Source organism: Embiotoca jacksoni, unplaced genomic scaffold, assembly GCF_022577435.1.
Source record: "Embiotoca jacksoni isolate LCO1_2020_lvr unplaced genomic scaffold, fEmbJac1.0.p SCAF_5, whole genome shotgun sequence".
Taxonomy (NCBI): Eukaryota; Metazoa; Chordata; class Actinopteri; family Embiotocidae; genus Embiotoca; species Embiotoca jacksoni.
The window spans coordinates 16,909,660-16,936,206 of record NW_027185403.1 but is presented as its reverse complement, the minus strand read 5'-3'; the positions used below and the strand labels follow the sequence as shown (position 1 = coordinate 16,936,206).

The window sequence follows — 26,547 nt, the reverse complement described above, 5'->3', positions numbered from 1 at the left end:
GTTTCATAAAATGCTTCATGCGATGCTCTGCGGGAGCCTGGGTTTAACAGTTTCTCAAAAAACTGCACAGCTGATGACCAAAAAAAAGAAAGTTATAATTTAGGTGAACACAAAATTGACCAAAGAATTCAAGTTTCATTTCAAATCCTAATTTGAAAATCAATGTTAATTTAATTAAACAAGAAACAAGAGTTCCCGGTAGTGGAGTCATAATTTCAGCCCGTCATTCTGGCAGCAGCAGACTGGTGTAAATCTGGCGCTGTGTTGTGTTGGACACCCGAGCAAACCGCTCTGACTGATCTCAGTGAGCCTTTACGCTACATTTATATAAAATAATGACGGTGGAAAAAAAAAAAAAAGCAGCAGCAGCCGTCACGGACTCGCTCCAACTTTGTATCATGTTTGAAGGGGAGAGTGTAGTTTGAAGCCGAGTGCCAGGTTGACGTCTTAATGCTCTCCGTATGTGGAATGTGATCTGCGGACCCGCTGCTTATTTTGGTCCGATGCAGCACTTGCAGCAATTTCCACTTTGCTGAATAGCTGCTGGTGATTCTGAATTTGAAATATACTTTGGATTTTGAAATGAATGTTTGCGGCTCGGAAAAACATTAGCAGATATTTGACTCTAGCACAACAGACTGATGGTATTTTAACTCCACAGACTCTACAAGGGAAACCTGCAGAGTGGAAATGTCTTTGTTAAATAAAAAAAAAGACTGAAATGTACCATTTTAAGAAAGCCGTGAGCAGAACTTCACTAGAACAAAATAATATGCAGATCTCCGACGGACCATTTTACAGCTTCCCAACTTTAATACAATACTTTATTCATTGCATATTTCAAACAGGGTCAACACACCTATAATTTCACTTCCACACAAACGACTCCGAGACATTAATGAGATGCCGTGTCTCTGACATGTACAAGTAAAGCTGCTTCTGGTCAACTATTTGCAAAGACCTTAGCTTTAAAGCTACATTAGGAGACTTCAGTAAGGGATGATTGACAGACTCAAACACATGCACAAACACTTGGATTGGTCCCTTGGTCAAAAACATAAAAACAGAGATGTTAGAGGCCACAATCCTTAAACTTTCAATGTCAACATAAAAAAAAAATACCATCCTTCACAAAAATAACAAAACTTTAAGGAGCTTCTGAACATGACCATCAGGGTTTTGGGCAGGAAAACGGCCTAAATATGAAAATGAACTCTTAAATAGGGGCATGTACAGCCCCAGTGCTGACTAGCGGTGGGATGCTATGAAGATTATGACTGCTGCTCCTGCGTAGGTCGCAGTGAGAAATAACACAGGAATCCAACAGAAGTGGATCCAGATTCTTTAGACATTTCTCATGAAAATACACCCCGAGGAGGGACAGTCATCTGTTTTCATAGCTATTCTGATTTCAGACTTTCCATGGCCGAGGTCTCCAAAGACACAAAAAGCTGTCACTCCCACTACAAGGCTAAATCTGCACGTGTATACACATGCATGCACGCGTGTACGTCTCTCCACTGCATGTACTGAATGCGTGCGTGTGCTGCGCTTCAGGGAAGACGAGCCTCCGACGACACCCACAAATAACAAAAATAGTGTTTCATTAGATAGAAGTCCTGAGATTTCCTTTTTCTCCATCCAAAGTATCAGATGTGAAAGGCTAAGAACAAGGCGGCCTTGCTTATGAAGTGCTTCTGTGCAACATTTCCTTCCAGTCTGTAGCATCTCTGTACAGAAAGTGTCCATCCGACCCCGAAGGAGCCAACGGCAGACTGTTGTTTTGCTAAATGAACAGGAAACAAACATGGCTCTTAATTCCAGAGGGATAACGCCAACATGACGGTCTGCTTCCTGGAAGCAGGAGCCCATCGTTATCTGGGCGAGACGGGAGGGCTGGAGAAGACGTCGGAGCTGCGAGGCGATTGGAGGCTGAAGGAGTGGGAGGGGGAGGCGGAGGGGGAGGTGGGGGAAACCTTGCGGGGGCTACTCAAGTCTCCATTATGGAGCTTCCACATCAGCTCCTCGTTCTCCATGGACAGACGCTTGTTCACCTTGGACTCCTTGTGAAGAGACTCCTGCAGCACGGCCTGCTCTGTGGACAGCTGTCTGAGGTGCAGCAACACAACAGAGGTTAGAAATGACCTGAAACTACTGACATGGAAACGTTCACCAACTTCATTACATCACTGGTTATTTGATTTAACTGAAATCACACTGTCCCAAATAAAATAAATATCTCAAATAAAATTAGGATGACAGAAGCCAACAGATTATTATAGTGTCAACAAATCCCACGAAAGACCAAAATCGCCGCTCGATTAATCTTCCTGTCGTTCCTGACTTCAGCTGCCTGTCTGGTATTCTGTCAGGAGGAACCAGTCGGTCTGAGGCCATGTTTAAAAACAGGACATGTAACCCGGTGTAATACCGGGACTCAACGGTGAATAGTTTTAGCAAAATAATGGAGGTCTGTGGCACATAGTGGGGAGCTTGACGGTCAACGTGTTCCCTGAATGAATGCACTCATTCAAAAGTTGAGTTCGGTGGAAGCAGCGTGACTCGGCTCTCTAGACTCTGATACCGACCTCGGTGGTGGTCGACTCACCTCGACAGAGCAGCGTGTCTCTCCATGCGAGCTTTGAAGTCTTCATTCTCCTGCTGGACCTTTTTAAGGCTCTCATCCAACTTCACAGTTTTCTCTGTCTGGAAAACATAAATTAAACAGACTCGTGTTTTTTTTTTTAAGTCAGTATCATTGCTTTTCTTGCTGGCGTCATCCGTCTCGGCTCTCACCAGTTTGTCGATCTCCATCAGTTTCTTCTCCTGCTGGTGCAGCTGTTTGTTCTTGATTTCCAGCACCACCTTGAGACTCTCCAGCTCCTGCTCCAGGTACAGCATGTGAGAGTCCTTCTGAGGGGACAAATAAAGAGTGGCACGATGTTCACGGTCTGTCATTACTCAGAAAGCCTCGTACACGTCACGTGGCCAGAGATCCAGACCACACAATAGAGGGCGCCATGCAGCCCTGAGAAAACATGGACTGCTCTGAACTTGCAGGGACCATGAATGTGCATGTCCTACTCAGCAGTGTTGTGTATGAAGGTGATTAAACCTTCAAAAACTACACATGATCGATATGTAACACCGATTTAATGCTTATGCCGCAATTCTTATTCATCTATTAATAACAAATACGGTAGTTACCTTGGTTACTGTGCCAGGCCAGCATGCTGAGTACGCGTGGCAGCCACTTAACACTAATGACGAGCGGCGTGTACAGCAGCACTCTGGGAAAATTAAAATCTACACTGTGAGCAGGGAGGGAGGGCAGCGGTGGAGTTTAACCCACTCCTGATCACACCGTCGTACTTAGTAACTAAGGGTTAATAATTAACTTACCAAACACAAAACATGGAGTACTTAATGAAGTTTTTCAAGGGAAGGTGTTGGTTTTTACTTAAATCATCTCTCTTGTAATCTCGTGTTTTTTTTCCACCTTTCATGCTCAGAGGTCAAACAACACTGGAGTCATGAGACGTGCGTAAAGTGGAGCTCTGTGTGCAATCTGTGAGTTTATTATAGCTTATTAAGAGTACCTGACTCTTGTCAGCCATTTCTCTCCTCCTGTTCTTCTCTGCTGTTAGCTTCTCCATCAGGATATTCTTCTCCACAGTCATCGCTTGAATCTGTCCCTGTGGATGCACACAGCACAACACAGCCGCTGAGAAAAGTCAAAGGTGTTCCTCTTGTCGTTGCATGCTGCGTGTTGGAATTTCTTTAAAAAGCCCAAAAGAAAGCTTACAGAAAGAGCAGATTCAGCATCTTTTAAGCTCTGGTCCAAAGACTGCAGCTCCTGACTGTGGGCTTCCTTGAGCTCTGGAAAGTTTACAGGTGGCGTTAAAACATTTCTGAAAACTGAGGTCAAGACAGTTGATGCCATGATGCAATGAAAAAACTAAAAGGGAACAAAGATGTTTTGGGAAAAGCCGTTTCAAAAGAAACTCATTAAACTCAGCCGAGTGTTTTGGTCCTGAACTGTTCACTCACCTTCCAGTGACACTTCATACTGCTGTTTAACACACTGCAGCTGTTCTACGTGGCTGCTCTCGACCTCCAGCTTCACGGCTTCATGACTGGCTTTAAGCTCTCCCATCTTAAACACCACAACAAAGGATATCGTTCACTTTCAGCAATCAGGATTACTGATCTATTTCCATGCATTGGACAACAATAAAGACAGAATACTGCCGCCGCGCTCTTTGTTAGTGTCCCAGCTTTTACACAGAAATCAGCATTTTAATGAAGGTAACAATTAAATGAATATTGGCTGTAACTCTTCCTGAATAATTGAAAAAAAACAAAATCTGAGTTAACAGGAGACGCTGGGACAAACCTGCTGTTGCATTAGAGTTCTGCACTTGTCAGCTTCCTGCTGGTAGGTGACATGAACTTTGTCCCACTCAGCCTGGTAGAAGGCCTGCAGCCGCAGCTCCAGCTCAGCCTGGTCCTTCTGGTGCTGCTCCTGCAGTTTGTGCAGTGCATCTTCCAGAGCGACACGCAAGTCCTCCTTCTCCTTCTCCAGACGGTCTGATGAATGGACGGAGCAAACTGGAAATAAAAAGAGAAGACGGCATTTTGTTTTGGTCAGAGAGGGGGACAGTGTGCATCGTGTTCAGTGTCTGTATGCAGCTGTGCAGACTGCAACACTCACCAAACAAAGTCAGAGGAGGAATTTAATTAATAACGGCTTGCGTAAGAAACCTAATATGTCCACTAAGGAAATTGTTTAGCAACGTCCTCCTTGATGTAACTGTGTGACACCAAATGATCTCCAAGAAGGAATGGAAAAACTGACTTTCAGAGGGAGGTGCCTCTTGAACTTGACAACCTATACCAACTACACTTCAGTTATTTATAGGCAGAATAAGATATAGAAACAACTCTCAATTCTTTCTTTTTATATCTATCTAAAATTGGTAATATAGGATAATGTAGAAGAGATTTCTTTCATCCGTTCAAAGCTGATAATTTTCCATTTTCATGATGTGCAAATTTTGTTTTGTTAGTCCAACTATATCCCAACTGTTTCCACTGCCAAGTGTTTATATCTGGTCTGGAGTGGGTAACGGTAACAACTCCATAACTTGTCTCCCGTTGAAGTGGCTGATATCCATCAGCTGCCAGTGAACTTACACTCACCAGCAGAGTAACAGCGATGGTGCTCAGTCTGAAGACAGCTGTGAAGAACAATAAAGTCTTCTGCCATGTCGAGCAGGTGATTTTCCTTCATATGTTTGGTCTCTAACGCGCAGTATGACAACAAACCACAAAGAATTTGAAGCTACGTATAACTTCAACAGCGGGTTTAAAATAATACGGACCGAGATGTTGCTCGGCTCTTTTCTTTATTCGGTGCTCTCAGGGTATCCGAACACACTGATGGTACAACTGACTATTTCCCAATGAAGGCTCTCTTACGATCAACAATAAGAAGTGAAAGGCAAATGAAGGAATTGAACTACATTGCCTGAGCATGAGGACTCACCTTACACAGAGTGGAATAATGGCAGCAGATCCAGGATCAGATGCCAAGCTAACATAGGGACTATCTATCAGGCTTTGGCACGCAGGGCTCAACAAAAGGAGCCCGGCATTCCATAACCATGTGCCTTCCTCGTCCAAATCTCCCTCACAAAACACCTCATGGCTCAAACGGTTTGGGAAAGGAGGACGTCGTTTATCTAAAGCCGGCTGCATTTTGATGTTGGGGGTCTGGAGGCATCACGGATAACGAAGCGGGAACATCCCTCTTTGTTTTTGGAAATGCGAGACCGACATTTATTTCTGCACAACGAGTGAGATCAACGTGGGTCTCATAACCGTCGTGACGAATGTGTTAAAGCACAAACTGAACAGCGCTCGGCATATAAGAGCGGTCATGTGGAAGTCCCGAGGCTGTGAGGGAGGGGAGGAGCCATAACATCATGGTGTCTTCAGAAAAAGAGATGAAAGCTGGTGCGTGAGCGTGCGCGTACGGCTGTTCAGCACCGAGACCGGACATTAAACATGGTTCATTATACCCGAGTCTTCAAACAACCTCAGGTGAGGCAGTCCACGAGTGGGGTCGGAGGTCAGACTGCTACGATCTAGGGAACGGGCCGACACCACGCCACTCAGCAATGTGAACTAACACACACACATGGCTGCACAAACTGGTATCTGATTTTCAGTAAACAAAGCGGTTACTAAGGAAGCGGAGGAAGACCTGCAGGTGGGCATCGGCATGAAAGAGGAAGATATTTTAGTCACGAGATCATTTCGATACCACTTTCATTGACGGAGACGGCGTTGATCTTTCACGGCTCGCATTCCCATTTTATTAAATAAAGATTGAATCATTTTCTATACAAGCAGGATCCAAAACAGCCCAGACAAGGGTAGTAAACCCTGTACCAGGAGTGTGTACGTTAGTGACGACCACTGTAGACACTGACAGCATGAGACCAGGTTGACCTGACTTACCCAGCTCTCCTTGAAGATTGACCAGCTCCTGGGACAGCTCCCTGCACTGCCTGGTGGCTTCATCGCGCTGCACAAACAAATGGGAAGAGTCATGCACGTGCTCAGTGTGTCAATATTACTGCAATCTTGTGGGATCGTCATTTCAACATAGCAACAAGCTTACATTGCCACAGTCAGGATTACAAATGGGCAACGCCAGTCATGCTATAATGACACAGCCATGAATCCAGTTATCATACCGAAATATTGCGGTGGACTGACAGCAGCTAAACAAAAGAAAGACCGTAACCAGCGATGATGTGATGAGGAGTGAACTAAAACTTCACATTCAACTAATGTTTGCAGTTTGAAACATGCTTTGTGTAAAGCGAACTCCCTCACTTCTTCCTTTGTGAGTCAGTTATGCAGTGGAAGCGGCTGCGCTGTAGCTGCAGTGCTCCTGCCAGACTTCAAACTGACGCATAGATGATCCAATAACTGTTTCTCTCTGTCTTCCACTTTTTTTTTTTCATTCTATGCTGATTCACATCAACAACCTGCTACTCTGCAAACTACATCACACAGCCATAACCTAATTATACACATGAGCAATAACAGACTAGAAACACAAGACAAACTTCAGCTCACTGATCAGTTTACATTAGCAAACAGGTTTCCACCCTTCTGTTCTCCAGATCTGCATCTATTGCTCACTGCAGAGCACAACAAAGTAGAAGCCAGTTACCCTCTCCGCAGCGCAGGGAGCACCGAGGCATGCCTTGCTGCCAGAACAGCCCATTGTCCTGCCTCAGCCCGAGGCTTCGGTGCCGGAGTTTCCCCCGGTAGCTACGGAGACCCAGTGCTCCAGGACAAACAGTGGTCCAGGTGGACACACCACCTCCACGCGCACCTCCTCCCAGACTGCTCCGACTACATCTGAGACGGGACTAAAAAAGCCACTGCACTGGCTGGAGTGAGTGACTGCAGAGAGGATTACCGTATTCCACCTAAAAGAAAAACAAAAGGGGGGAGGCTGCAGTGTGGAGAACAGCCTCCTCACCAGCGGGGTGGCGTCCCTTTAAGACGGCACTAATAGCAGCCGGAGTGGAGCAAACAGATAAATTGCAGAGCTGCCTGACATCAGGCCGATGGAGGAAGACATTTACTGTGCAGTGACCCACCCAAGGGAAACATGGAGAGACTTCACCATCCCCCCACTGCTCATCCAGGCCGACATTAAATCATCCCTTCACCCCTCTGCACCACTGGCTTACATCTGCTGTACAGAGACAGGCTGTGTTGGTACGGTTTCTCCAATATAAGATGATATAATCCTGTCACACGTCAAATTTCCAGCTCGTAAGTGAGAAACACAATTTACAGTCGACGAACTGTCAGTGAATCCAATTTTGTTTTTTAAAACAGTCACTTGTTGACCAACCTCCTCCTACGTTAGTACGACTGCGTAGGAAATATCACACACCACTAACTGCGTTTGAAGATGGCCTTTTTAGTACATCGTTTTCATTTCTATATTTTAACTTTACGGAGTACAATATTGATTCCGTCATAAACTGCTTCTCAGTTTATGTCAATTAAAAGGTAACGGTGCACTAAAGATATTTGATCAAAAAATGTAATAACCATAAAATACTTTGCATCACAGTACCGAGCAAAATAACTTCCACATTGCATCCCTACAGTGAAAAACCTCTTCATAAAACCATTTTAATTTGATCTCATTTTATCAGCTGGCAAAGCCTCTGCACCGCTGAGGTCGTCCGGCCCGGTGCAACGAGTAGAAATGTCCCCCGTGTGCATCAAGATGATACCACGTCAGGTGTAGAATAACACTTGATGGTGAACTTGGATCAATGAATAACTGCTGCAGATCAAGTTCCACTTTCTGGGAAATATCACAAATATCAGCAAGCAAGCAGAGCAAAGCAGGATTGTAAATTATGTTTCTGATATTGTGGATTGAGTTGACATTCCTACACCGAAACGAAACACATTTCACGGCATTTTCTCTTTGAGGAAGGTATGCAAACCAGGTCCAGCGCTTCGACACGCCGTCCAAACAGATGATAAGAAACAGTGCACAGGCCTTGCTTGGTGTCTGGCTGCTGTTCATGACCACATCAAGGCAACAGCTGGGACATTCTCACACTATGATGATAAGGTTCAGCCTCCTATTCTTGGTATGACGATTGGCCACACACGCACGCATATATACACACACACACACACACATATATATATATATATATATACATATTATATATATACATACATATTATACATACATATATATATATACATACATATACATACACATATATATATATATATACACACATACATATACATGTATATATGTATACACATATACATGTATATATGTATACATATATACATGTATATATGTATACATATATACACATATATATATACATATATACACACACACACACACACACACGATTAACAAATCTGGTCATTTTGTATTTGAAATTATTCTTTTTAGACTGAATGCAACTTATGGGTACGTGTCTCGCACACTGTAAGTATTTAGTAGAGTCATGGACAGCAGAGGGGTTTAAAAAAAGAAGCAGGACAGGCAATAGTTAAAGTTGAGTCGCTGGGAGGAGGCTTAAACAGCTGCTTTTCTGTCAGAGAGGAACAAGCATGAATATTTGTTGATGCATTCAGTTTCACAACCTTGCTGCCCAAACAGAGGAACGTGAGTCATCACATAAACATTGGAGACTTTGGATCACACTCTGCTTTAGATACCAGCGGTTGGCATGAACATTCATTTATACACATTTTGCACCAAATTAGTTTTGTGTGACAGCATACAGTGGGGTCCAAACATCCGAGACAACACGATTGAACGTTTTTATGGAAACTTTCACAAACCTTAACAATCAGAAACTCTGAGAATTTACAAACTTTTAAAAATACCAAGATTTATGATGAATAAAACTAAGATTTAAGATTCTGCACAATTTCAGCAATCAAACCGAAGCAGATTTGGAGTTGTCCAGATTAACGCTCATGTCAAAAGGTCAGATTCAACTTTTCATTCAAATTTAAAAGTTGATATTATCATTTGTATCCAAACATTGTTTTAATCAAATTTGTATATTAAATTAGAAACAAATGCAGACAGAGTTATTATTACCAGAGGCCTCAGAATTACTTCACAGTAAGTAAAGAGCCCAAATGTTCCCAGCACTGAAGCTCCTACAGGTTCATACTGGACATGAACTCCGTCGGAGCCCCAGATATCCAGAACGCTGTCGCAAGATCTGTCTGGTGTCAAACTCTGTGGGGAGTTGTTGAAATTTAGGCCGAAACACACGGGGGACTTTCTTCATTACAGCTGAGAGAAGCAGTGGCTTCATTTTCTGAATTGGTTGTCAGTAGCAGACTGCTCAACAGATGCAGCCGTGTCTAAATTGTGTGACCCATTGCTCCACGCAGCTGGAAGAACTGAGGCAACCATAGGGATTAAAACTGGGTCGATACTGTTGTGTTTTTCTCTGCATTACATGGTGTCTAATATATCTGCAGCACCAGATTTATGAGTTAATGTGCCTTATTTTTACGACCCGATATGTTTAATGGATTTAGCCTCAACACTCGGGGCTGTGTGAGGCCTACCGAGAGTGTCAGATAAGGTCCAGTGGAGATGCTGCAAAAGCAGGTTTCCAGCAGAGGAAAAACGTGGCCTCATATGACAGAAATAAAATCTATTTATGATCACAAAATAAGAACGGACAGAGTGATAATTAAATAAGATAACAATTTAAGAATGAAATTGGAGGGCAGTGAATATCATCGTATGTCTTAGATAGTGTAGTATTTAGACAAAACATACGAGTTATATCACACTAATTATCTTCCATCTTCAAGTACTGACAACACATGTGGTGTAATATCACACAGGGACATTTCTAAAGTTAACTAACGGCCTGAAGGAGCTTGTGACTATTTTTGTACTCGACTGTAACGTAACAGAATGTGTGTTTGTCCTGCTTGGGTTTACAGACAGATGAAAACATAGAGCCATTTTCATTTGATTTTACTCATTTAGACCGAAGGACCTCTGAGTGCAAGTCCAAACATCACATGATTTTGCTTTGACAACAACTAAATGAGGGAGTATGAATGTTAGGGCTGGGTTAGCCGTGAGGATAAGACTGTTTGTAAAGCACTGTGGGAGGAATAATCCCTCCGGGCATCCAGTTCCTGGAAGCCCAAAAAAAACCAAACAGCAAGCTTAAACATCAATATTTAAAGAGTCATGCATGTCTAACTAAATAACCCTGAAAGGTGCAGCTTGTAAAACTGAAATACTTGTTTGTTTTTTTTACATATTGGACCATAAATTCAGGTCTTCAAATGATTTTAGTTTTGCTAGGAGATCATGATGCACAAAACATTTAGATTTAAAACTGAGAAATCATGAAGACACGCTCAAACAGATGAATTTCTCTTCGACCCAGAGTTGCTGCAGTTGTTCAGGGGATGACAACAGCACGACTGTTTTGTGTTGGACAACGACCAAGTGTGTGAGCAGCCTTTCATACCATTACATAAATACACTCCCCATGCTGTTGGTGGAAATAGAAATACCATCTGGTTTCCCTCGTATCAACACGCAGGACTCAACGTTGTCACACTTGTAGTTATAGAACAAGGCAACGAGATAAACTGACGTCTGTGTAAATATAGTCTAATGGAGGATCCTTCTTCCACTGAGTACATGAACTCTGAGGGAAACCGTTTTAACAGTGCATGGCACTTTTTAATCTGCGCGTTTATATGCAAGCACTTTCTTACATACTGTTAAATATTAATTTTACTGTAATATCAAACTGAAATCTCCTTAAAATGAAGATGATAAATGTGCTTTTTTTAAATTTTGTAATGGATATGTCTTCCACTTGAATTGGACAGGTACTGAGAGTTCTCAGGTAACGTGCGATACCTTCATTGTCCAGGCTAACTTTGGGTGATATGTTGGTAATGTGAGCCATGTTGTCGTCCTATCTGTTATAAATCAAACGCCAACAGTTACCAACTGAACTACAGCCGTAATCTCACAACTGACAGGCACATAAAATACAAGTCTTTGATGTTGAAAGACTTTAAGCTACAATACAGTTAATTATTTGTGCTCTTTGTGTCTATTAGATAATAAGAGTCCAAGTTGTTCAAATACAAATCTTAAAAAAACAACTTAAAATTAATTCTCAGAGTATGTAAAATCTTCTTACCGCTGCCAAAGTTTGCTGCAAGACGATGGCGACTGCCTCAAACCTACAGTTACTGGAAGTCAGGAGTCCTTCGAGCTGCCCGATGTTGTTCTCTTTTGTCTCCCTCTGCGTGACACCAGCTGGTACCACATCCGCAGGTCCATTAGTCTGGTTCGGTTGGGATGCTTGCTGCTGGCAGGAGCTGGCCTTGGATTTGTTCTTGTTCACTGCCAAAGAACGCAAGTTGAGTGTTGTGAGAACATTAATCATAAACATACTCTCCTCCATAACACTGTATACAAGTGGCTCGACAGCGCTACCATCCAAGCCACACACTCCCGTCAGCTTTTTATATGCAGAAACCCCCAAAGCTTTTTGAATGTCTGTAGTCTAGAACGTCTTCATCCAATCAGCCCCTCTAATGAGTCTCTGCGCTGCTCCTCTGACAGCCCAGACATCAAAACAGATCCACTGAATGCAATTTGTTTTCCATATTCTCAATCTAGTGCTCCGCTGGTCAACAAGGAGAGCTTATTTTAGCAAGGCCGTGCTACTCCAGCTTTGATTTACATCAGCTTTATAAATACATCACTGATATATAATAGCTACCATCAATCCTACTAATGAAGAACACATCGTTTCCTCCGCTGCGATGCTGAGATGTCAGAATAAAGGAACACCTCACTGCTACACTGTTCAGCGGAGAGGAGGAAACAAGGACATATTATCCACACTGAAAACGTGTTGAAATGTTTCTCAAAAGCAAATTTTGCTCTGAAGACACCGTGTTGTGAATGTTACGTAACACAGCAGTGGGATTAGCCTGAGAAATATCAGGAATACCATCTTTAAATGAGCAGCATATAGTGTAGCACCGGCAGCCTCTGGGGACTCACGCATTTACATGGCAACTGTTACAGACATTAAAGATTTATAAGCAAAAAAACAACTTTTGATATACTGCACTAATTGCAGGCACATTTGTTACAGTAAAAGCAACGACCAATCTTCGTTAAAGATATGTAAATCTCCTGTAATGTACTGCTACTATGAAGACTTAGAGACGCCCATGAAGTACACAGTCACGTCCTTTATGAAGCACAAAACATGGAACGCAGACAAGTTCAATTTAGATGCACTAAGCAGGTTATCATCCGGGAACATAACATCCCAGAATAACACCTGCATGTAACTATGAAATATAAACATCTTGCAATGTTAAATAATGCCACGTGTACTCTGATGCCTTTCAAATTAAAAGTTTCTGTTGGCAATGAAGAAAGGGTATTCAAGTTAATAAAACCAATTGATAAAGTAAACAGTTATATACAAAACACGATGGCAAAAGACTCAAAACCGATATCCTGCATTAATGCCGCCAACTTGAGCTTTCACATTTCTTTATCTGGACATGCAGCTCTCCTTCAAGATCTTTTATCTTTGTGATTCATTGCCTAAGTAAACTCATCATCATAAAAGACCGGCACAGCCTTTAATACAAATATTAATATTGTACTGCAACTGGATCAGCCATACAACAGTCAAGACTAACCCACACGTTATCACTATTCAAGAGTTTAATTAGAATAATTTCAGCCGTTTAGTTTGGATCCTGATTCAACTGTTGCACAGAGTCATGCTTATAATAACACCTCTCTATTTTGAGACTGAAATATGGGACTCGGACTGTTCAAGAGCAGAAATAAATGCTCACAATCTCCTCATATCATACATTTACTTTGAAACTGGCAGTGATAGTTCCAGTCAAAAGTTTGGACACACCAACACATTCAAGGGTTGTTCTGAAAAAAATAAAATAAAAAAGGAATTATGTAGAAAACAAAAAGTGTTAAGCTAATATATGTTTATAATTTTTGATTCTTCAAAGTAGCCACCTCTTGTTTTGATAACAGCTTTACATACTCTTGGCATTTCTTTTCAGAAGCACATTCCTGAGACTTGTCTGCTACTTGAACTTGTGGGGAGCATTGATGTGAGCTCTAATCTGAGGTGCTGTTCATTTTTGATTATGGAGGCTGGTAGATCTAATGAACATAGTTCAGTTGAGAGGTTCTTTCCATAATGCAGATTACAGTAATAAAACAGGGATATTTGCTGTATACCAACGCGACTTCAAGACAACTGATGATCTTAAAAACATTACGATGACAAGAAATTCCACCAACTGACTGAAAATCATTTGAGTGACCATGAAGTGGGTGAAGATACTGTCAATAGTTTAAAAAATGTCAAAGTAAACAGTTGCTACTATGAGAAATGTAAAATATCAAATTAATTTAGCTTATCAAATACTTTTTTGTTTAGTACATATTTCCATGTGTGTCACTTCAAAGTTTTAATGTCTTCAGTGAAAGTAAAAAAACCCCCCAAAAAACAGAATAATTTTGACACTTACATTTCTAATACAATTTGAGCTTTCAATCATTTTGATGATGCTGCAGTTCCATAAATCTGGGAGTTTTTTTTTAATTATGATGCCCTCTGCTGGTTGTGCAGTGAGACACCTTCTGAAGTGCAGCAACATGCACCACAAACATGCCTTCATATATGTGACTTACTCAAAAAGCTGATCTACTGCAGAGTTGGAATACATATATATCTAAATATATCATGTTTGTAAAAAATAAGTAGCATCTTATTCCACTGTAATTTAAGTGTAATGTGTTTTTTATTTATTTATAAATATTATAATCTTATACAAATTGAGGCAAATCATAAAAAATACAAGACATCATAGCCACGTTCACTGTTGCCCCTTTAGACATAAAGAACAGCTGGCTCTGCTTCTGCAGCCACAACCAGCAGTACTTCTGCTGAATATTAAAAATTCATACTCTCACCTATATAAATCATTCAAATTGAGTTACAGAGGTAGCCATGGTACAGACCTTTGATCATATTTGAGATGTTGGTAATAAACTACAGATTTGAATACTGAATCAAATTAAATGTCAATTCTGTCTGATTTTCAGGCTATGAAAAATAATGTATTAATCTCATTCAGACATTTATTTCTGTGAATAAAAACCTGAATTACACCGAGTAACTTTAACAACCCGAAAATAATTATTCACAGTTAGGAATTAGTATTATTCCTGGCTTTATCATTGCCTTTTGAAACATAATGTGGTTTTGTTTTCCGTAAAGACAAAAAAAACTGCACTTTTCAAATGACATTCGACTTTACATAATCAAATCAACTCTCCTTTTGACAACAGGCTCTCTCAACTCTCTCCATGGCAACAGAAGGCCTGCAGCTTATTTTCATCCAAGTGTCTCAGTACAGAGGTGATGGACACATGTTGCTCTCGTTTCCCTTCAGATATCCTCTCAGGCTCAAAGAATCATTTTGTACTTTGTACACTCCAATATGACACTTAAGGCCGACTACTGAGTGATTTAGTGACTCCACGGCTTTGTGCTCTACTGCTGTAAGGAGATATCGCATCACGGCACAAAGCATGATGGGTGATGAGACTCCTCACAATCAAGCAATTGTTGTCGTGCTCGCTTGAAACAATAACAGACATATAATTCCCAATGTAGAATGAGAATTACTCTGAGAACACGTATCTGCAACATGAACAAGTGTTTTAATTAAGAGATGGATGGGACACGATTTAAATACGTCATGAAAACCTGTCAATCATGTAGACAATGGCATCTTTGTTTTGATCAATACTGAAGGCAAATAAACAATCTTACTTTTATTGAGACAGATATAATCCCATTTCATTATTAAAACCACTGAGGTCTTTATAAAACTAAGTTACCATATTTGGTCAAAACATTTAGGAATGCTCGAAGTAATGTGGGACCTGCAGGTAGTACTGTACTGTACTGTATTCCCACAATACTGTTCCCCAATCACAACAAGGCTCCCACAGCTCAACCTAGAGACCAACAACCAAAATATCCTTGGACATTTAAGTGAAACAGGAGAACTGGATGTCCCACTTAGCAAGACTAAGTGTATTTTTGACACACATGTATTACAGATGTGGCCTCAAAACTAATGAAAGCCATCCTGAAATGTTTAGATGACTTTAAAAGAAACACTTCTGGTGTTTGTTTAAAATGTGTCCGAATTCAAGACTCGTATCCTAAAATAGTTGTGCCTAGAGTCACACGCTTTGGTAGTCAAGGTGAGTAAAATGAAAGCTGAACCTCCTGCTTTGCCAACAAGTAAACAGCTATACTAAAAATAGATTTCAGAGACAGCTAACTGCACAGATATACTTGAAAGACAAACACCGATAGCAGAGAGTCTGAAAATCATAACAAATGTCATCACAATGTTAGCAGCAATATTTAACACTGAAATAACTGACAGACCTGCTTGGAAAACCACAGTATTCTTCCTGCATCCCGACAGCAGCTGAAGGCTTCGGAGTAAACCTTTGGCTGTCAGACGCACATGGATGTGTGAAAGGGAGAGCTTCGGAGACCATAACATCTCTCAGAAATGATGCGATAGCCAATGCTTTCAGCCAGCAATTACTTTATCAAAAATCGGTGTCCAAATGTAGACGCTCGCTGCTGGCTACAAAACCATAGTGCACCTCAGTGTATCGTGACATGGTGGCAGTAGCACTGATAAGGACTGGCAGAAAATAAATAAATAATGACATAAAAAGCAGTAGCAACAGTTACTCCACTGAGACGGCCATGAAAGAAGTGAGGGCACGCAGTTCGGCATGGCGGGTCTCCCAACTCAAAATCTAATTCCCAGCTGTGAACGCTCCAATATGCAGCAAGGGCCAAAGGCTGCCCGGTGGTTTGTAACACAGTCTGATAGATAGGATAGAAGAATTTTTTTTTTTTTTTAAATCCTTTAATCCTCTTGGTAAAGCCGGCGCTTCAGCTATTCACCAAACACATGATGCTCTCAAAGCAGAGTAAAGCAGCATCTCCAAGCTTGATGATGGCGGTGCTGTAGCAGAGCCAGGATGCTAGGGAGAGAGCAGAGGGGGTGGGGTTGTGTGGGATAAGAGGAGTGGGAGGAGCAAACGGCACAACAGCAGCCAATGGGAATCTCTTCTGGCCCCTGACTCTTCCTCTTATTTACTCTTTCCTGCTGTCAGCAGCAGTGGGATAGCAGCAGATGACGGACTGCTCATGGCAAGGTTTGTCTGATAACTGAAATGAAAACACGGCTGGCAAAGGTTTCTGGGAAAATGTGTCCTCCACTACGACTGGGAAACATAATTTATGTTAAAAAAAAAAAAAAAAAAAAATCCTCATTTGTATTTACAGTTCATTTTTTCAAAATTTCCTTGATCAGTCAAAGAGGACGGTGCTCTGAGTTCATGAAAATACAATTTTATAATATACCAAGTTTCTATTCAGAAAAATAAACATTGATTTCAGTGTTTCAACAAGGATGGAGTTGTTGCAGCGGCGGTGAAGCACAAAAAATTGCTGGGGCGAGGACTGTTGGGAGAGGACTGCTGGAGAGGAGCCATGCTGGAGAACTGCTGGGGGGAGCAATGCTGGACACCTCTCTTTGAGGGTGCATGTAGTTGCTCCTTCTTGCAAGAATAAAATGTCCGATGTGTTTGATTTTGAACCAAGCCTCTTGAGTAATTTTTCCAACATTATTAGAAAAAAAAAAAAAAACCTGTATTGAAAACACAAATGAAAGGAGAAAGCTCTTACCAGGTCCACCTGAAGTTGGTCGAAGTCTTGCCGAGGCGGCTCTTTTCAGGGGACTGACTGTAGAATTTGATGCTCCTCTGCTCGTGGAAGCAGCAGACTTGCATGATGGAGTCAAAGCTGTTACAAGCAGAGGATCCAGGTGAGTGAATGTGACCCATGATTAAGCAGGAACACTGTGAATTGCTGACAGGTTTAAAATGGAATTAATTCATGTGGTTTGATCAAAGGTCAATTGGCCAACAAAGATCTAACTTAATCTCATCTAATCAAGCTCAAACAGCCCTCATCAAGTATTGTTACCACACAACACAAACATTGGGGAAATGAGACTTGAATCCAATCACAATTTATAACAAATGACTTCAAACTAAAAATAAATAAAGGAAGTATCAGAACTGCAAGGGTGTGTGGGTGTGTGTGTGTGTGTGTGGGGGGGGGGTAATCTCACTTGGTCCAGTGTTTTTCCCAGGGGTTGCGATGAGCCTTGCTTTCAGTACAACAGATTTGAATGGGCTTGGTTTATGTGCCGCTCCTCCAGAAACTGCTGGACAAGTAAAGATGTGCTGGTTAAACCCTGCAAGTTATGGCATGAAATTCTGAATGTGTTTTACAGCATTTGAAATAACCACAATACCCGTCAGCTACTGATCCTGTACGGCTGTCATCACCACTGACCTCAGGTAGTGGGTCACCAGTGGATTGTATGAAAGCTACTTAAATGGGAAACGGACCATTTCTGATACTGCAAGTGCAACCTCGAATGCAACAGGGTAAATAAAAATATGAATGTGTTTGAATATAAAAATGAATGTAAAAGAAAATGATTTACAAAGGCGATGTTAATCTGACCATTATTACAAAATGTACCAAAACACTATGCACCAAATATTCCATAGAAACTAATTGTCAACATCTACCAGGCGAAACAAATGGTTATGTCCTCCAAACTAAAAGGATTATAGTGTCCAAAACAGTAGATACTTCCTCATGGGAACCCCACTTATTAGTCAACTACCAGTTTCACTTACTTCTCCAGATCTTTCTATTGTATCCATTAAATGCAGCTAACAAAGGGATGATACAAAAGCGATAGGATCCAATGAGCAGGCAAGTCAAGAGGGTGAGATCACAGTTGGATGCTGCATTGCCGTGTGCGAGGAAAGAAGAGCTGTTGAAAACATGAGCTGGAAATTCAGTCCAAGTGCAGCTTCGAAGTCCAGTGTAACCAGCCATTGGTTTTAATTTGAAATTGGGAGATTGCTCTTTTTATCCACCGCGGACTACATCAGTGGTTGTGTCTGTCTGCTCTCTCTCCTCCAGGCAACGCTGTGTGTGAACTAGAGTGGAATGGAACCAGTTGCCGTGACAACAATGAGGGCGGGGTCCACAGTTGGGAAAAGAGGTCCTCTCAGCCAATCACAGACCTGCATGCTGTTGAAAATTCATGGAGGAAAAAAGCTCACTGTATACCAGTGGTCCTTTCTTTCATACAATACCCCAGCAAGTAGTAAGTTCTCTAGTCAACCATTCAAAGCTCAGCTGCAATACAGATGTATGTGTACAGAGTTTCTATTTCCTTTCAGATACAATTTATACTAAAGAAATCTATAAAATGTCTAGTTTTTGAGATGTCATGCTTTTATAACTTGGCAGATGTGGAGATGTGTGCCTGAGGAAGATTTACATCCAAGACCAGGCCTGAAGTGGGTCACGATTTAAAACGCATCCCCTCCCCTCCCCTCCTGATCCAGATGTGACCTATAAAACCACAATGAAAATCACAGCCTGATCCTTAAAAACAGACTTCATAAATATGATTATAGCCTCATGTAATACCCTGTAGAGACTGAACATCCCATTTCTAAAAACTATATCAATCTTTATTAGCCTCACCTTGTGTATTCCCGGTGCCCTGACCCAGCTCACGGGTACAGACACTGAGAGCATTGGCTTCAGTAAGGGCCCTTGATGGCCCCAGGGCTTTGCGTGGTTGTCTACAAGCAGGAGTAAGAGGAGGGCCCATAAGAGACGGGTGAGTGGGAGTGTGAGGAGGTCGACGTCCATTCAGCTGGGGCTTAACACTTGCTCCTGAGGCAGCTCCAAGGGATGGCTCTCCTGTTGCCTGCCCGCTGTGGCTGCCTGAGAAGCGATTGAGGACAATAAGTTCAGCAGCATGAACCTGTTTATTGAGGACAAGTTAAATGGTATGTACTTGTATAGCGCTATCACCTTACGGTCTCAAAGCGCTTTTACATGATTCAAAGATAAAAGTGTAATGATTCATTTCCAGTTGATATTTTAGATCTGTGAGAGCAGGAGTAGGTAACAAATAACATTTAAAAACACAGAAACTAGTTAAGATCCCTGAAAGATTTACCACGGAAATAGAAGTTGGACAGAACTTACCGATCTGCCTCACGACAGCAAACATTTCAGATATATCACAAACCAAAAATTGCAGTTTAAGCTTAATATTGTACCCGTGTGGAGTGTCCCCCGTTGCTGGAGCATGACTGTTACTGTATTTTACTGTGCTCAGGGCAATTGTTACGAACATTGTGCTCTCACTTTAAAACTACTGGCGAGTTCAAAACCTCCCTTTCCTTCCCCTGCTTTTTTCCCATTCATACAGATGACTTCCCATCAGAGAAAGAGTCTCCCTTCTTCCCCACGACTTTCCTTACTATGGAGACCAGTAACGCAGAGGGAGCTGTCTGTTTATGCCAAAGACTTGGACAATAGACCGGAGGTGATATCTGTATCCAAATGTTCCTGTGGAACATGGCTGAGTTCAACAAGAGGGAGGCAACAGGTCCAATTAATTAACTGCTCAATGGGGGAATATGTGACAACAACCGATATCATTTTCTGAAACAATTGCTGCAGGCTAAATAAGTCAGAAATGTTTGATAATCATTTGAAAGAGAAAGCACTATTATAACACTACAGTAGTGGCTTGATGAATCCGTCTGTATCCAAACTGGAGGACAAGATGTCCCCCTCCCCAAAAACATCAGGTCCGTTTTCATCCCCAAGTGGTCTTTCATGCGAAATCAAAGTCAGCGTCCCTGCTGAACTTGTGGGTGAAACAGCCTTATTACACCAGTGTTTCCAATACAAATACTTTACTTGGATCCAGGTAAATTGACGGCCAGTCAGGTATATTTGATGACCCATTTTTGCATTTTTTTTTTTTATTCATTTATTAATCTGTCTGAGGACAACGTGACATCTATGTCTGGAGGTAGCGCAGGTGGACAGCTGTCTGTCCCCGCTGCAGCAGACACTCAAACACAGAGACACACATGCTCTTCAGGCAGCGGCGGAGTAAATAAATGTCGAGACATCCAGAAGGTCCGTCACATACAGGTGGAGGAAATGAAAAATGTCCGACGAGCTCGAAGTTCATGTGTCAGTGCTTCAGTATGAAATCAGCCTGCAGCCACACAGAGTCAACTAAAGCACACCAACGTGGGTCAACTATTAAAACCAACCATTAACCAGCTGATGGTTAAGGAACTATCTCATGAACTCAATCTGAAATGGTCAGAGCGTCATCTAATCTGTCGGTCAGAAATTCACAGTTTGAGTTTCATATCACTCAAGAGCAGGGCGGACCAATCGTTCAGTGATGTGGGGCCTGAAGGTAAATTACTGCACAGTAGAAACACTGTCAAATAAAAAGTCCTGTTTAAAATAATGCTGCTGCAGTCTGCTACTCAAGACTGTTAGTTTATATACAGAACATGATGTGGTGTTTTTTTCTCTAAAGAAGAACCAATGAGAGTCATTACAGTATTAAATCAATAGGCAGAATCATTAACATTTCCCTGTTCCTCACTTACTGCAGATACAGAAAACTCAAAAAGCAATTTACTTAATTTTAGCTAAAAAAAAAGTCATGATTAAAAAAAAAAAAAAAAAAAAAAAAATGGTTGAATCTTGTCTCATCTGTATGTTATGTATTTATTTTATCTTTTTTTTTTTAAATCAAATTATGGAGAGTCGTATCACTTGCAGTATCAATAATGCAGTATTGCAGAGTAATGAGTAAATGAAAGAAGAGTCCTACCTGTATTGCTCTTCTGCTTAGACTGAGGTGTCCCTACAGCTTTGAAGGTCCTCCAGTCATCCCTCACCAGGGTTTCCCGTCTCAGCCTGGGTGACAGCGTGGTTGTTCTGGGACTAGCAGTTGGAGGTTGAGAGAGTGATGCTACTCTTGCTTTTCTAGGGGATGGTCGCACTTGAAATCTACTCTTACTGTCTTCCCGTCGGGCTCCGACAGTTGTCCTGCTGGAGTCTCCCTGAAAAGACAACACTTTGTCAGTCTCTCATCTCTAAGAAATGGGCCGTCATTGTTCACAACACACCTGTCGGTTCCAAATCAATTCTTTCTCTGTCCCACTCAAAGGTGTTGTAGCCCTTTCCTCCAAAATATTTAGATCTAACATGGCGTATATTCAAGTTTTTACAACATACTCTATATTATAATATGAACAGTGGTTTCAAATACATAATTGGTTATTATGTTTAATCACTTCTATTCAAAGTTCATGCATCTTCTCACCAACAGGCTGATCTTCCTTACATCTCTTGAGCAGTTTTCAGTAGGTCCATTTGTTTCTTCAGCCTTGATGGCCCGTTTTTTCTGGGAAGAGCAGTTCAGGTTCCCAGCTTTGGGTTGGACCTGGACGTTGTCAGCTTTGGGAGTGGTAAAACTAGTTGAGAACCTGATGGTTGTTCTCTTCTCCTTGGATGGCCTAGATGTCGACGATGAACTCTCAGATAAGCTGATAGGACGTGTCTTATGGACAGGAGGCTTGTTCTGACCTAAAGCGGACCTGACCTCAATTTTTTTCGACTCAACCTTCTTTGGAGCTGGTTTGAGATCTATTTGGCCAATTCTACCAGGGGATTTTTCTAAAGATGAAAGGCACAAGGTCTGGCTGCCAGCATGCTGTGCTGAGGCGTCTGATACTTGGCTTGAAGCTGCCTGCTCTGTTTCAGAGCTGTCCTTACTGCATTGGACTGCTGAAGCCTGGTCATTCGCAGCCAGGTGGTGGTCAGGTGGGGAGGCTCTGCTCTTGTCCTCTCCATCCGCAGCAGGACGCTCACATGACTGATTCATTGTTACCCCCAAATTAGCAGCTCTCGTATTCACTGGTTGCCGAGACTCATTTAACACTTTAGTGGCGGCAGATATAAATGGCATGCCACTCCCTGGCACCATCAGTGGATGAGGAGCTCTTGTTATGACTTTTGCTTTTACAGTACTGAAGTCTGACTTGGGATACTTCTTAATTTCTATTTTCTTGATTTTGCTGGCTGAAGTTGGAACAACTGCAACCAAATGCTGTTTAGGAGTGACAGAGATTTGCTGCCTGTTAACAGAGGGGAGGCCTGGGTTGCTCCCATTTCCGATGCAGGGAGACTCTGAAAAGGAGAGAAGGCTGGGTATCTTGTTTCCACTGTTTTGTACTGGAGTGGAAGTATAAATATCTTTATTACTTTCCTGAATAGCTGACAAAGCAGACACAAAAACCTTGCCTTCTTCTGGTGTAATTGCTTCCGAACGATTAGGCAACAGCACCGTTTCTCCAGAAGCAAATGTATTCCCTTTTACGCAATCTGGGGATGTTTCACAGATAAAGGTCATCGACAGTTTCGCTTCATTCTCACTTGGCAGAGCAATAAGAGAGTTGGCAGTTGCCTTGTCATTTTCCTCAGGAAGGGGCTCCCAGTTGTCCCCCTGAGTGAAAGTCACGCCGAAACAAGTGTTGCCTGTGTTATCCTCAACTGACATCCGCTTAGATTCACCAGGAGATGCTGGATGGCCTGCAGCTGGAGAGATGGATGGTTCATCCAGGGAGGACATTACCAAAAGTGACTCGTCCTCCAGACAGAAGCTGTTGCTTCTCATTACCTTTTCCCCAGAGCTCACGGAGAAGCACTCATCCTCAATGGATACTCTACAGGAAACCTCATATGAACTCAGTTGGCTGTCCCTCCCAGCAGAGTCTGGAGACATCACTTCACTGTTACTTTCATCCTCTATGTGGTTTTTAAAAGTCTGGTCCTTCTCTGATCCAGCGTCTTCATTGCTCATCAAGCTCAAGCTTTCATTCCAGAAATTCCTGCTGCCATTAACGGGTGTGGCAAGAAAAGTTTGGTTCAGGTTTGTGGTTGCGCCACAGGACACATCACCCTGTGTTAAGGTGGTGTCGCAGAGGTTATCCACAGGGGGGCATTCGTTATTGCAGCACTCCAGTAGATTGATGTCCGGGGAGCTGCTGGCTTCGGTGTCACTCTGGTAGGAAATAATACTGTTGGATTCAGGTGATGCAGACATGGATGAGTTGCTGTCATTCTCAGGGGAGAGGGGCAAGAGCTGCAAGCCTCTGCAGGCCAGAGGGACCGTGCTCTCAACGTGGTCAGTGGACAAGTTAAATGTCTCGTTAGACATTTTAGAATTCAGATGGGATTTTTCTTACTTGGGGAGATTATGTTCTGTATAACCTTACTTTTGACTTGTAGCACTGAAATCCATTAAAATTGCTGATCATGGAAGAAGATCTGTAAAGAAAGGAAAAAGGTCGCACTTTTATAAATATACAGCTACAATCTATAATATAACTACAATCTTTGTTGATACCTTTGTAATTTCCAAAAATGTTACAGAAGAAAACTGAAAAGGAGACAAAAATGTAAGTTTCTGTATAGTCATGAGGATTTTCAGAAGGAAAGCGTATTTCAATCCTCCTTAATATGTCATTGAGGAGAATTGAAACAAAAAAATTAAAAATTAAACAATACTTTCTTTATCCGCACCATTGTCTTTCAGTATCATTTCAATATAGAACACATTTCAACAAATGCCAAGTGTGGGTTAGTCACTATAAAATTGTATCATAAGAGTTGGAGAATTGTCAAATTAGAGATCCAAAAAAAAGCAAACCTTAGCGGGATCAAAAAGGTAGCAGTTTTCAGTGAGTAAGAAGATTTTGGACAACGCTGTGTTACTGTGGCTTAGTTTCACAGCAACATAATGATGGTGAAGAGACTACTTTATAACTCCCCAATGGGGTATACTTTACATTCCAGCTGAGAGTGAGAGAATATTACTGCCATCGTTAGTGCTAATGTCTCTGCTGAATCATGGTTTCATAAAAGCCATGATTGTCCGGATGGACCACGGTCCACATTTGGTTTATATTAGGTAACCAGCTGTCTCACTGCTTTGTGCTGCACTGTTGTGTTTATTTAAACATGCTAGACTGCAAAGCTTGCCAGCCACTACTACTACTACTACAAAAGCACCACTGTGGTACATACCGTCAGAGAGTAAGCTATCAAGTCACCAACAGCATGACAATGCTTCAGTATGCATCCCCTTGACATACAAGTGCATTTAAGAAAACTTAACACTGTTACACAAATGTAACAGTATAAACTTACACAGAATAATAAATGATCTAAACCGTTAAACGCTCAAAAGTCCTGGGTGGGAATTCATAAAATGCGGCATGTTAAACTCGTGTTTCCATTTTCAGGTGGGAGCCGCCGAGCCTTTGGCTCGTCTGTGTTTTACTGCAAAGATCCATGTTGTTAATGCAGCATTATCAAAACAGAATCAAGCAACTGTATTGTCTGGGTGTCAAAACAAGCCTTTTTTCACTACTGTGCATAGGAGGGCCAGACAAGGCTCTACGTCAAGTATGACATTACTTAAGAGTTAGAGAGTCAAAGACACTTGCAGTCACTAGAAACATGACTGTATTGTAGCTAAAGGCCTGAAGAGAAGTTCAATACGCAATATATCTGACTCGCCTTTACAAATTGATTTTTACTTTTCAACAAGACCTACAAATGGCACATTACATATGTTAACTCAAATGTATCGACAGTTCTTCAAACAAAGGGAGTGAAAGCTACAGCTCCTTTTATCAACATGGCCAGTAGTCCAAATCTGGATGAATCACACGTTTAACAACCAGAGACAACAAACACACCTTGCTGTACATAAAAATCTCAATGTTCAAATAAAATGTAGAGCCTTGATAAGTTGCTGTGAACATTGAACCTTGGCCAGAACTGCCCCTCCCAGGCCACTGCAGTATATTCTCATGTAGAATAACAGTAAAACAGCAGTCCTCTGGCTGGTTACAAACATGACTGGGCATGGTGTGTTATGTAAAGTACAGTTGCACCTGACACAATTCATGACTTGACAATGTTTATGGAAAAATAAAACCATGAGATTTAAGCAGAGAGAAAGAAAAACAAACTGGTCTACAACACTTACTTTTCAATTGAAAGGTGTTCAGCTACATATGAAATAACTTATAATACCTTCAGCTGTGTCCTCTCCATCCAGTGTTTGCAGTGAGGAAGAAAATGCCTCCGCAGTCAGCTGTGTTGTACCATGTCAGAGAACACATGTTTTTGTAGGTTCACTTGGCTCATCTTAGCCTTTCAGAGACAATCCCATTACTGATTTCCTTCCAGGGCACTAAATCCAGCCAACTGATCAGACAGTGGTGGGAGAGTCGGGCCCCATCCCATCACTCCTCCCTCCTCGTGGTCAGAATCAACCGTGCGTCAGTAACATCACAGCCTGAATGAGGGTGCCCGCTGTGCAGGCGTTCGCTTCAGCTTTTTCCCTCCCCTTCCTGAGGTAACGTGACTTCAGTCTACAGGCCTGCTGCAGCAGTGGAGCAGCAAAATCTCTCTCACCAGCTCCTGTGTCAGACAATATCAGTAATTTGCACCGCCCTGCTCTGCCTGTGCAAACCTGTCAAGGTCCAGCTCGGGACTGTGCTCAGTGTAGAGTTTCCTTCCCGAGTTCCCAAATGGAGCAAGTGAAGAGGAAAGCAACATGTTACCTTATCCATGCCGAGCCCAGCGGAGGGGGAGTGGCCGTGGACTGCCAGACCGAGTTGGCATTCATTGTTGCTAAGCAGCCAAAGTCCCTCTTTTGTGAGAGAATGGATCAGGCGGCTTCTCGTAATGGGATAAATGAAAAGAGGAGCAGAATGCCAGGGTGCCTTGGTGCAGGAGAAACTTGCACTATGTCCATTTTAAATGGCAAATCCCTGAA

The 26,547-nt window shown here is 42.0% G+C and overlaps 1 protein-coding gene across 8 annotated transcripts; it reads right to left on the bottom strand.

The window, feature by feature from the left end:
• Positions 1-788: 788 nt before the first annotated feature.
• Positions 789-26,241, bottom strand: mtus1a (microtubule associated tumor suppressor 1a). 8 transcript variants are annotated; one of them, XM_069170891.1, is made up of 15 exons: positions 25,800-26,241; positions 22,018-24,023; positions 21,523-21,754; positions 19,344-19,589; positions 17,899-17,994; positions 17,451-17,567; positions 11,793-11,998; positions 6,526-6,592; positions 4,397-4,611; positions 4,051-4,156; positions 3,806-3,879; positions 3,600-3,695; positions 2,797-2,913; positions 2,609-2,706; positions 789-2,109 (listed from the first exon to the last, which is right to left on the bottom strand). In XM_069170891.1, exons 2-15 carry the CDS (start codon positions 23,911-23,913, stop codon positions 1,875-1,877), a joined length of 3,801 nt encoding a protein of 1,266 aa, XP_069026992.1. In that variant the 5' UTR covers positions 23,914-24,023; positions 25,800-26,241; the 3' UTR covers positions 789-1,874. The 8 variants fall into 8 exon arrangements, with proteins under 8 accessions (XP_069026992.1, XP_069026993.1, XP_069026994.1 ...); XM_069170892.1 differs by having other exon boundaries at positions 17,899-17,991; XM_069170893.1 differs by having other exon boundaries at positions 22,039-24,023.
• Between the last annotated feature and the right edge of the window lie 306 nt (positions 26,242-26,547).

Coding starts and splice junctions, on each gene's coding strand:
- mtus1a (XM_069170891.1), bottom strand. CDS start 23,913: ATGTCTAACGAGACATTTAACTTGTCCACTGACCACGTTGAGAGCACG. Junction 3,696..3,805: donor ATGCTGAATCTGCTCTTTCT/GTAAGCTTTCTT, acceptor GTGCATCCACAG/GGACAGATTCAAGCGATGAC. Junction 2,914..3,599: donor AAATGGCTGACAAGAGTCAG/GTACTCTTAATA, acceptor TTGTCCCCTCAG/AAGGACTCTCACATGCTGTA.